The 11,700-nt window shown below is 37.3% G+C and overlaps 3 protein-coding genes across 4 annotated transcripts; all 3 read left to right on the forward strand.

Moving 5' to 3' along the window:
- Positions 1 to 719: 719 nt before the first annotated feature.
- LOC141822083 (uncharacterized) lies at positions 720 to 1,637 on the forward strand. Its single transcript, XM_074709507.1, has one exon. The coding sequence runs from the start codon at positions 798 to 800 to the stop codon at positions 1,623 to 1,625; it is 828 nt and encodes a 275-aa protein (XP_074565608.1). The 5' UTR covers positions 720 to 797; the 3' UTR covers positions 1,626 to 1,637.
- A 1,753-nt stretch (positions 1,638 to 3,390) lies between these two features.
- Positions 3,391 to 4,973, forward strand: LOC141822084 (uncharacterized). Of its 2 annotated transcripts, none has more exons than XM_074709509.1 (6): positions 3,391 to 3,499; positions 3,944 to 4,093; positions 4,158 to 4,244; positions 4,315 to 4,440; positions 4,526 to 4,615; positions 4,691 to 4,973. In XM_074709509.1, exons 2-6 carry the CDS (start codon positions 3,949 to 3,951, stop codon positions 4,774 to 4,776), a joined length of 534 nt encoding a protein of 177 aa, XP_074565610.1. In that variant the 5' UTR covers positions 3,391 to 3,499; positions 3,944 to 3,948; the 3' UTR covers positions 4,777 to 4,973. The 2 variants fall into 2 exon arrangements, with proteins under 2 accessions (XP_074565610.1, XP_074565609.1); XM_074709508.1 differs by lacking the exon at positions 3,391 to 3,499 and adding an exon at positions 3,756 to 3,868.
- A 571-nt stretch (positions 4,974 to 5,544) lies between these two features.
- Positions 5,545 to 10,812, forward strand: LOC141822101 (transmembrane emp24 domain-containing protein p24beta3-like). Its single transcript, XM_074709526.1, has 4 exons — positions 5,545 to 5,821; positions 8,160 to 8,346; positions 8,669 to 8,776; positions 10,003 to 10,812. Exons 1-4 carry the CDS (start codon positions 5,603 to 5,605, stop codon positions 10,134 to 10,136), a joined length of 648 nt encoding a protein of 215 aa, XP_074565627.1. The 5' UTR covers positions 5,545 to 5,602; the 3' UTR covers positions 10,137 to 10,812.
- The last annotated feature ends 888 nt before the right edge of the window (positions 10,813 to 11,700 follow it).

The following is an 11,700-nucleotide window of genomic DNA, read 5'->3' on the forward strand; positions in this document are numbered from 1 at the left end:
ATTAATTGCAGCTTCTTGATTTACCTCCTTACAGATGATCGTGAGATCGATGTTGAGCCTCCGGAGCATAGTTGAGTTGGTTATATGGAGCAGACTTACTGAAATAGACAAGATTGAATTTCGATGAAGTCAAGACAATGCCCTCCCCTATCATATCTGATTGTAGCTTCTCGATTTACTTCCTTACAAATGATAAATTCCAGTTAGTCCCATTGACTATATCTGGGGGTGATCGGTTTGGTCCCACGGAAATTTTCCACTGGCCACCAGGGTAAATCAGGAAGTGCACGCAGCGGCCAGCTCAGACGTTCAGTATTCTTTGATTGTAGTCCCCATTTAGAGAAAAAATTTATCTCCTTATAGATAATTATAGGATCGATCGTATGAAGTTATTGAGATAACAGATTTTACCTTTAAGATTCATGCGGGAGCATTTTTTTAATTTATTATGATAAAAAATTTTCATAGGAGCGTTTTTTAATTTATCATAATAAAATTTTTTATAGGATCGGATAGATGATTTTCATAATTAGTCGGGGGGTAAATGAATATTTGATAATCGAGTTGGCTCGGTTAAACTAAGACAGCCAATCCGTGTTGGATTGTGCAAATCAACTCCTCTCAACGTCTCCTTCCTAGTAAACGTCCGTCCTTTTTGTGTTTTTGATTGCATGTGACCCGCACGTGATCCAAACTCTTCCTCCCTCGGCCTCGGGCGCAGTTGTCTGTGATAGAAACCCTAGTGTTCGCCGATCTCGCAGTCGTCGGCGGTGAGCGCGAGAGACCAGATCGCAACCATGTCGATGTCGAAGGGATCGAAAATGCTTCAGTACATTAACTACCGGATGCGCGTCACCATCCAGGACGGTCGCCAGATCGTCGGCAAGTTCATGGCGTTCGACCGCCACATGAACCTCGTCCTCGGCGACTGCGAGGAGTTCCGAAAACTCCCTCCGGCTAAGGGTGCCTCCAAGAATCCCGACGGTGAACGCGAGGATCGCCGCACGCTCGGCCTCGTCCTCCTCCGTGGCGAGGAGGTCGTGTCCATGACCGTCGAGGGTCCCCCGCCTCCCGACGAATCCCGCGCTAAGATCAACGCCGCAGCTGCCCTCGCTGGCCCTGGAGTCGGCCGCGCCGCCGGCCGTGGCATCCCCACGGCGCCCCTTGTCCAGGCACAGCCTGGTCTCGCCGGACCCATCCGTGGCGTTGGTGGACCCTCTCCAGGGATGATGCAGCCGCAGATCTCGCGCCCTCCCGTTCCTCAGCTATCTGCGCCGCCAATCTCGTATCCCCAAGTTGTCCGTCCGCCTGCTCCGGGGCAGGTTCCTGGTTTCCCAGGCCAGCCCCCGGCAGTTGGCCTGCGGCAACCTGGGGCTGTGCCAATGCAGTTTGCTGCCAGGCCTGGGGCTCCACCCCCTGCATTTCCGATGCCCCCACTGCAGCATGGGCAGAGGCTTCCATTCCCGATGCCCCCACCAGGGATGCGACCTGGTATGCCTGCTCCACTTCCTCCAAGGCCAGGTATGCCACCACCGCCTGGTGGACAGGTCCCTGTGTTTGCTCCGCCGAGACCTGGAATGCCACCGCCACCACCGCCGAACCAACAGCCGGGCCCGAACCAGTAGTGGTTTACGTTCAGGCATGTTATTTGGCCCTTTTTGTTCAAATATTTCATTCGTAGGTGTTTATTTGGGTTCTTTCCGACTACATTGTGTAGTTCAAAATTACTCTCTATTTGGCCCTTTAACAATACCACTAACTAATTAGTAGAAACTTTTGCCCATTAGTACTAACACTCTCCTTTAAGCTTCCACCTTGCAACATAGATATTATGTATGCCCAAACATGTTACATAAAATGACATTAGGTGAAGATGACAAAGATACAATACTAGTGTAGCCCTTGAGAAATTTGATGATACAATGCTTTGGATTCTTCTTTGTACAAGTTAACTTTTGGAGTGGAATTGATAATGATCTTCAGGAGAGAATCAAAAGTTATAGTTGGTGAGAATCTTTGAAAGATATGATCTTCAAATGACAAAGTTATTAACTATCTTCAAAAGTCTTGATATAATATTCTTTCTTAATGTACCCTTGACAGGAAAATACCGTATTGTTTTGATGTTTGTGAAAACGAAGTGAGCTTTGTAAAGGTTGCAGTGTATCTATTCTCTCAAACTAGGAATTGATATTGGGAGAGCTATTGAGATCTTAGAATAGAGAGACAATAACTAATCTCAAATTGTTCATGCATCACAAATTAAAAATAAGAATTTGTATTGGGGGAGCTATTGAGATGTTAGAATAGAGAGACAATGGATAATCTCAAATTGTACACATGGCGAATCAAAAGTACTAAGAACCTAGTGGTATATTAACTTGTGATAAAGAGAGAAAAAAATTGAGTTATCTTATCCTTTTCTCCCACAACTACCCTACATTTATTGTTATTATTATTATTAACTTTTTTAGTATAGATTATTATTATTGTTATTATTATCATTAAAAAAAATGAACCCCTCTGTTGCACTGCCTCTTGTATAACTTATTAAAGAGATAGTAAAAGGAGGTCTTTTTGCATGCCCATGTTGAACTCTCTTGTTCCTTTGTCTTCGTCACCTTTCTTTGCACTGGCATTGTCTTTTCATGCTTAGCATCAGACCCTCAGAATGGAGATTGGTTAGAATCCATGAGGGAAATAGTGATGGTCATGGACTTGCCGATGATGTATGTTTGGGGTAGGACTTGGAGACTCCTGGAGATAGAAATCTGCATAATGCCAGTTTAGTGTATAGATATTAGATTATCAGCAATTATTATAGCCAAGTTTTCATATCTGCTGTAGCAGGATATCACTTGTGTGCCTGTGCTGAAATGTAGGTACACTATATCAAACTAAGATACATTGTAATATCATACAAGGCTTCACAAATTAATGCAATTTACCAAGGAATGAAGGAACAGTGAATAAATTGTGACAATGAAAACACAGAAACTTGGAAATGGATAGAGAAAGGTTTTCATGATTCTGAAGCTGTCTTCCAAATAAGGTCCAACAAGTTCAGGTGTTGGATACCTCATGGGAATTTATACAGTTATAATCTGTAGAAAGAATACATTCATAAGTTGCCAACAGAGCGAGCTAATAATTCCTGATTCTTCCAAGCTCAAGTCTTTTACTGGTTAGTTTCTGGTGTTTGCCTTTTTTCTACTGTCCTTGAATTACATTACAGAATATCAGTTTACAAGAGCATGATGTACTTATCGGCATAACCTGTTTAAGGGCATGTAAATTGAAATTATTTTCCTTTTCTCATTCATATCCTTTTCAAACCAAGTAAACTTTCCTGCGTGTCTGATGCGGTTCACTCTTTTGCATTGCCAGGTATCCTCGTCTCCTTGACATCTTTTGTCGGACTTCTGGCCTTCACCTTTCTTAGCTACTTATGCGGGAAATCTAATCCCTAGGTTCAAAGTTACAGTGGTCAAGCTGATAGGTATTGAGTTTTACATTCAAAGTTATGACATGTAATTGTAGTCTTCAGTATATTACTCCTGAAGCTTAATTACGGAACCTTGTGTATGTGTATTTCCTCTCAGCGGTTTATTGACATTTCCCTCAAATAATTTTCCTTATGTTTATCAGAGGAAAATTATTATCTTAATATTTTTTATTGATCATCCTTGTCCACTGGGCTTCCATCTTCCACCACCTAATCTCCCCTCCAACCCTCTTAAATGACAAGCATCTGAAGGACGGAAACAAACGAACAGCTAGGAAGAAATAATGAGTCTGCTTCTGGCTGTTCTTCTCACGACCATGATCCAAGTTCTCTCAGCACAGCATATCCCATCTTCTCTCCCCAGTACACTAACTGATTGCATGCTAAAGTTTGCAATTCTCTGTATCTTATGCACTCTTTGTATCTTCTGTTTGCCAGAAGGGATGTGCAGCCATGTGGATTGCGGAAGAGGAAGCTGCCGAGAGTCGCCAAACTCTACCTTTGGATTCGAGTGCGAGTGCGATCCCGGCTGGAGCCGGTTCCAGTTCACCGGCCACCTCCCCTTCCAGCCCTGTGCCATGCCCGACTGTGAGTTCTCCTCTACTATCATCCATCCACATGCAACGCAAACTTAAGCATCGCCCAAATGCAGGTGTATTCGATCACAAGTGTTACAACGACTCCATGGCTCGCCCACCTTCAACCATCACACAGCCTACAAATCGGTCGCTCTTCGATCGTAATTCTCGACTCTCTTCTTCCTTCATGCTTGTGTATTCCTCAATGCCTCTTTACTGACATGGATGTAGCATGCATATGGTCCTTCTGCGGCCGTGGAAGATGTGTGAGAACGACCAGTTTGGGCCATCGCTGTGAGTGCAAAGAGGGGTTTAGCAACCTTCTAAACCACACCAATCTTCCATGTCTGAAAGAGTGTGAGCACTAACTAACTCCACCAAATAAGATAAGACTAACTGCGGCTTAAAGGCGAGATCATCATCATCATCATCATCTTTGCAGGCCTCGTCACGGCTGATTGTCCAAACCTGGGGTTCGCACTGTCAAATGGCTCATCTTCCCCACCTAATTTTGCTGAGAGAAGCAGTGGAGGTAACTGTCGCTGAAAGAAGTCATGTTATTTCTGCATTAATTACCTGCTCATGTTGTTTGTTCAACCACAACCAGATTTTTCTGCTCGAGGAGATTTCCTGTGGGTGCTCATGATCATGACGTGCCTGCTCGTGCCGCTGAGAACGAGCAAACAAGTCTGAAGTATATCGACAGGATTCTCCATCAGACAGTTGTTGTCGAAGGATTAAGTGGTGGAAGTAAACGTCCTGTTTTTTCTTCAGGGTGAAGTCCTCATTCTTCTATGTACAGATCAAGTACCTGATAGAACTTGTAATCCAATTGTTCTAATGGTGAGATGGTTAAGTCCGCCAATCAAGTATTTAGAGTTTGAAACTCAGGATCGCATATCATTAATGAACGAAGAGCAATCGTAAAATATCTAACATGAATTCACAATCATATAAATTGATAAATGTCGATTTTAGGGTATAGTTGAGTTGGTTACGACGGAGTAGAATTGTTGAAGTGGACAAGAAAAGAATCTTGGTGAAGTTGAGGTAATGTCTTTATTCGTTGTGGTCAATTGTAATTTTTTAATTTATCTTTTCATATATGATCTGTGGGATTGATCATGGAAACGAATTTTATTTTTTATTAAAGTTCAATTTATCAAATTATTTTGCTAAGTAATTTGATGAATAATTTATTCATATTAAAATATTACTCTTGAAACGGCTTGATCAAGTTGGACGAGCTCAAGCCGGATTGATTTGCTTTTCAGCGTGTCGGACCGTGCCGGGTCCTACCCAAATCCGACAGCCTACTATTTTATTTGTCTTTTTAAAATAAAATAAGAAAATTAAAAATATTATAAAATAAAGGTGTGTTTTTTATATTAAATATATATATATTTTTAATTTTTTTTAAGTACGAGAACCGACAAAAAAGACGTGAACGTCTCCCGAAGCTCATTATCGAGGCTGCAATTCTCCTGAGAAATAGAAGAGAGATCGAGTTTGGAGATCCATGGGGAAGAGTAGATCGATCGGTCTCAGGGAGGTATTTTTGATCGTAGGCCTTCTCCTCGGCTGTCCCCGTCGTCTCTCGGCTCTGTCCGTCACCGTCAACGACGTGGAGTGCGTCTACGAGTTCGTCCTCTACGAGGGCGACACAATCTCGGGAAATTTCGTGGTCGTGGATCATGACATTTTCTGGAGTTCCGATCACCCCGGCGTCGATCTCATCGTAAGTGATGCGTATTTGCGCCAGCGCCCCCTTTTTTTCTGCAAGCAGATGCTTTTCGATTGGATCTGTTAATTAGGTTGACGAAGCAGCAGTATTTGAACGGATGAATCAGAGAATGGAAGTGTGGTGTGTTCGATGCACTCCTTCAAATATTTGTCTAATTCATCAAGTTGATTGTTGCTTTTAGAGACAGTTTATAATTTTTCGAATATTTAGGGTTTTTGTTGATTCTATAACAGCCCGTTTGGATGATTGAATTAGAAAATAGTGATTTTGTATTTAAATGGATGAATTAGAGGATAGTGGTTTTGTATGTTTGGTACATTGTTGCCTCCATCCAAATCTTTGGGGAATTCATCAAGATGATTGCTGCTTCTAGAGGAAGTTTCGATGTTTCACGGACATTTAGGGTTTCTGTTGGTTTATTAACAGCTTAATGGGAACAGAAAATAATCTCAATTTCAATTCAGTTGTTTTGAATTTCTTCGTTTGGGATCACAAGGACTTAGAAATTAGAATCCAAATTGCCCTTCCAATAGTGTTTGGGTTTCTAATCCCCACCCACTTTCTTCCTCGTGTGTTCACCTCATGCCATAACTTTCACTGTATTTGTTTTATATGCTAAAAATGTGACAAGGACTCTTTGTTTCCTCCATCCTATTAGGGCCGATTCCTCATAAGTAAGCACCTGTTGAAACCAACAAAGTTATGCTAGTGGGCAACATCTTTGATGAGTAAACATTCAACTGGAAGCCAATACCACTCTAGATCTGAAAATGGATATGAATAGAAAAAAAATATTAATTATCCCATCACAGTTTACTTAAACTTCTCTGAAGTTTCTCGAGTTATTTGTCCGTGCCAAATAATATGTCCCAAATATTTCTTGATTGAAAGTTCTAATCCAGATTCTGTACTGAAGCCTGCTGTTGTCCATTGATTCATGTGTTAAGGTTTGCTCTATAAGTAGTAAGTAGTATTCCTGTATTCACTGGATAGTGAAAACTTTGAAATTAATTTGTGCACTCTTATCTGCATTTTTGCAAAGCTAATATTGCTATATATTATGATTTAACTAGATAAGATTTTCTTTGTTGGTAAGTGATGCAAGCAGAGAATCGGTGCAAGATTGGAATGGAAAATAATATCCATTTACCATTCATATGGAAAAATAAAATACACTCTGATGATAGTTAGCAGTAGGTTGTTTTGGCAGTTTAACTAGAAGTGTATACACACAATATGTATTTGTTCTATTGCATATCAACCTTTGTTGGAATACTTTATATCTCTCCCAGGTTGTCTTTGATAGCGGAACTATTTGGAGAAAAGGTGATAATCTATGTTCTCGCTCCGATTTGATGTTTGGCATAGGATTGATATCTAAATATCGTCGTCTTAAAAGACATCCTAGATGACTTCTGGGACCTAGACTTCTTCAATAGTGGATGACAAGCCATATACCTCTTTATGGTCCCATATATGATATATGCAGTGCTTTACTATGCGGAACCAGGCAACCGATGTGGTTGCATATGCACCCTATCATCATTGTCAAACCATGCTTGTCCCTATTATTTAGAGTGGACATGATTTTTTCCCCATTAGCTCTATGCAAAGCTATACCATTAATAATATTTAAATCAATTAAATGGTTCTTTTATTATATTGATTAACGTTTTCTTTGATCTTCCTCTACCCCTTATATTTTCTCTCTAATTGATTCAACTATTTTAACTGAATAATTTACCAGTCACTTTGAAGATAGGCATACCATCTCAACATATTTGTTTTATTTTATCAATTGTATTTTATCTTGAATATTAGTGGTTTTAATCGTCTCTTTAATAGTGATTTTTTACATTCATCTTAACGTTCTCATCCGTCACTTTAACTTTTTGTTGATGTTACTTCCTTACATCCTAACCCTCTGAACTAGGACTACCGTCATATAAGCAACATCCCTTGGATCCAAAGGAAAAAAAAAGAAAGAAAAGATATTTGTCTTGCAAACCTTGATCCACCAGCTTCATAATTATTTTGATTCTAATGGCTATAAGTTTGTTGCATTTTAATTTATATTTACTTTCTTACTGTGTCAACATAGCCCAGTATTTTTCTGAAAATCCAAATTTCATTTTTATTTAAAGACCAGCTAGCATGTAAACAAAACAAATAGTTTGTATGCACAATTGAAATTCTGAAGTTTATGCTTATTTCTGTCACAAGTATATTTGAATAACATATGCCATGTTATTATTCTTGTTAGTTGATTTCAGCCTTCTTTCAAAGGGTTATTTCAGCTTACTGTGGTAACTACTGAAATTTGATTATGTAGGTAACTACTCCAGCTGGTAACACTGTGCACTCATTGAAGGGGACATCTGGGGACAAGTTTGAGTTTAAGGCCCCACGAGCTGGAATGTACAAATTCTGTTTTCATAATCCAAACAGAACACCAGAGACTGTCTCATTTTACATTCATGTAGGACATATTCCTAATGAACATGACATTGCGAAAGATGGTCAGTCTCAATGAATGGTGAAGAAATTTAGTTTTGGAATTTCACAAGTTCTGTAATTTTTGTTTTTGACTATCTTTTATATCAAACAATATTCTCTATTTTTCCCATGGTTGGATGCTAATATACTATAGTTCCCTTCGAAAATAATCTAGATTTTCATTATTGATCTATATATTTCAATGATTCTACCTAAGATAGATTATGATTGTCTCTTTTTGACTCCACTTTTTTTATAAAATCATATGCCAATCAGTGTTTTTGTTTTTGTATTATAAAATTATATTATTCTTTAACAAAAATTATTGCAATTAATCTCCTGCAGAGCATTTGAGTCCAATAAATGTGAAAATTGCACAGCTTAGGGAAGCACTAGAATCTGTCACAGCAGAGCAGCGCTACCTAAAAGCACGCGAAGTCCGCCATCGGCATAGTAAGTTAAACTGACCAACTGTATATATATTATTTTTGGTTGGAACTTACAATTTTAACAATTTCATTTACTCACTTTACAGTGTAAAAATAATTACTACTATAACAAACCATTAGTTCCCAATGCCTAGTAAGGCAATTGTTCAGCTTATTTTATTGCCTGGACTTGATATGTGGATATCTCTTGCTATGTACATTGCTGAATAGCCATTGGCATATATCAACTAATAATCTTTGAACACTAATTATCATCTATACTTGTTCTATTGAGGTTGATGATACACATGTGTAGGCTATTAGCATGGTAGATTTTTTTTTATTTGAAAAAATTATATATGTGGATAACTACCGTGGTAAGAGACATAATATGCATTCCACATTGGCAAGTTAATAAAGCAAGTATTTGGGGAATATTTATTGTTTATACACGTATATAACAATATGTATCACTTTGCAAGAAACACCAAGTCATGCAACCAACATCAGCATGTCAATAATGCAACTTCTTTTAGGAAGGTTCAGGTTATATTTAGCAGTTAGCTCTATTCTTTTTCATTTTTTTTTTACAGGACTTGTGATCAAACTCAAACATCTTAACCGTACTCTTTTAATACACTATAAGCAAATTTGCACAATTTAAGTATTGTGCTGTATCATGATTGACTAATGAAACAGTATTGTGGATACTGAATCTATTGTATACTTTAAGCTAGTTTTGTTTTGATAGTTCGTTCTTCTGCATTTTAATAATTTTGGTATGTATATATCTGCATCTAATATTATTGAGTTTTGATTATCAACGTCTATATTTGGATTTCTTTATAATAGTTTAATTTTAGTATAATGTTTATCTAATATTCATTGTTACATGGGTAACTAGAAATTTCAAGTATCAGTTCATTAGAATCGCAGTCTGTTGTGAATCTTGGAGGAGCTCTAAAATAAACTTGATGTGCTTATTATGATAGTGCACTAACTACATATTGCATTAAACAATTCAATAATGCATAATTTGTGGGTTAGATTGAATCTTGAATTGTAAGTTGATGCATTTCCAACCTAATGAACGTATTGATCAGCCTTATGACTGGTTCTCTTATTGAGAAGAAAAAGTTTCTTTTTGGTCTTTCTGTTCATTGCTCTTGCGTAGGAATTGTTAACTGATGCATCTCGCTTTTGCATGTATTACATTGTTTATAAGTCATCTAATACTTTCTTGCAATGCAGCAAATGAGAGCACAAGACAACGCCTTACATTCTATACGATCATGGAATACGTAGTGCTGGCTCTCGCGAGTGGGCTTCAGGTTCTTTATATCCGACGCCTTTTCAACAAATCAGTGGCATATAACAGGGTTTAGACTTCAAATGAGGACGAGATCATGTATGATTCTTTATCATCTTTTATTTGCCACTTTAACTGGTAGCTGTTTGTTTTTGTAGCATGGGTTTCCTTTGTCAAAGATTTTGATACGGATGCTCATCTTTATTTATAATTCGATTGTACACGGATAATTCATGGGAGAGTAAACTTTGTTCGTTCAAATGTTCAAATGAGTAGATATTTTAAGTGTTTCAAACTAAGCATAACTTTTTTATGGTGTGTTTGATTTAAAAAATAGTTTCTGTTCCTTATAAATTTCTCTAATTTGTATTTGGTCATATAAAAAACACAGGATAATCATGCATCAATTATTAACTGGCATATCACTTTAGTTCAATTAGATGTACAGGGAAAGAGAAGATTTGTTCAAACCATAAAATTGGATAACATAACTAGTTGGATAGACACAAATGATACAAGGCAATTCTTATTCTGTATCATCTGACATTGACATAGATATACCATGAGATGATGCAGATGAATGCATACCAACATTGAAGAAGCAGAGGAAGGTGAAGGTGGTATGATTGCTGATCTCTTCATTTAAGAGTTATTTCTCTCTTCATTTTCTCTCTTTTTCAAAATCTTGATGACGCTGATAAATTCTCGGTGATCATATTTAAGAAAATCATAATCATATATATATTTTATCATTTTCATATGAATTAATTTTGTTATGCCTAAACTATTAGATGTTTTAATCTGAAATATCTGTCAAAATTCAAAGCTATGCTGCTGGCAAATATTTATGTTGATTTGTTGCTATTATGAGTTGGCATCTACTCAGTTGTCTTGAGAAATATGATGTCCACAAATATTGTTAATATATCCACTTGTGATCTTAGTTTTACATGTTTGATATTGTGTGAAGTGCAGATTTTTATAAATGATATTGGAGCTGATTTATCTAATGAGAATAACAATTGAGTATTACAACACCTTGTAGTAGTTGTAATTTATTAGTAATGAAAAATGTGCAATATGTTGTTTGTATTCACTGTTTCAAATAAAGATTATTAGTAATTTATTGTAACTTGTTTATGCTAACTATTCAAATTGATCCTGAGCGTGAGGCAGTTATTTGCCTCATGTAAAAATTTTGAATAAATTTGATCTACAAATCAAGTTAGTTGTTGTACTTAATTATACCTAAAAAGTTACATTTATATTGAAGGTGAAGAAGGTATAATCTAAAAAAGGTACAAATGGCTTTTCGATGGTGGAGGATCATTGTCTGATTTTATTTTCTGATTTATCTTTGTCATTTATAACTCTATTTTATCGTAATCAAAATTAATTGTTATACTTAATTATATCAAAAATTACATTTATATTGAAGGCGAGAAAAAAACCCATTATTTTGGATTTCTTATGAAAGCTCAAGCAACAAGCACTTAACTTCCATAAAATTTAAATTTTATCAAATGGGTTATGGAATTGGATCGAACAAGGAACGTAAGTTGAACGATTCAAATAGGTCAATTAGAATGACTTAACAAACTTAATGGACATGGTAAATTGATCGTACAAAATTAGATAGA

Source organism: Curcuma longa, chromosome 2 (assembly GCF_044706935.1).
Source record: "Curcuma longa cultivar G26 ecotype Majalengka, Jawa Barat chromosome 2, ITB_CL_G26_1.1, whole genome shotgun sequence".
Taxonomy (NCBI): domain Eukaryota; kingdom Viridiplantae; phylum Streptophyta; class Magnoliopsida; order Zingiberales; family Zingiberaceae; genus Curcuma; species Curcuma longa.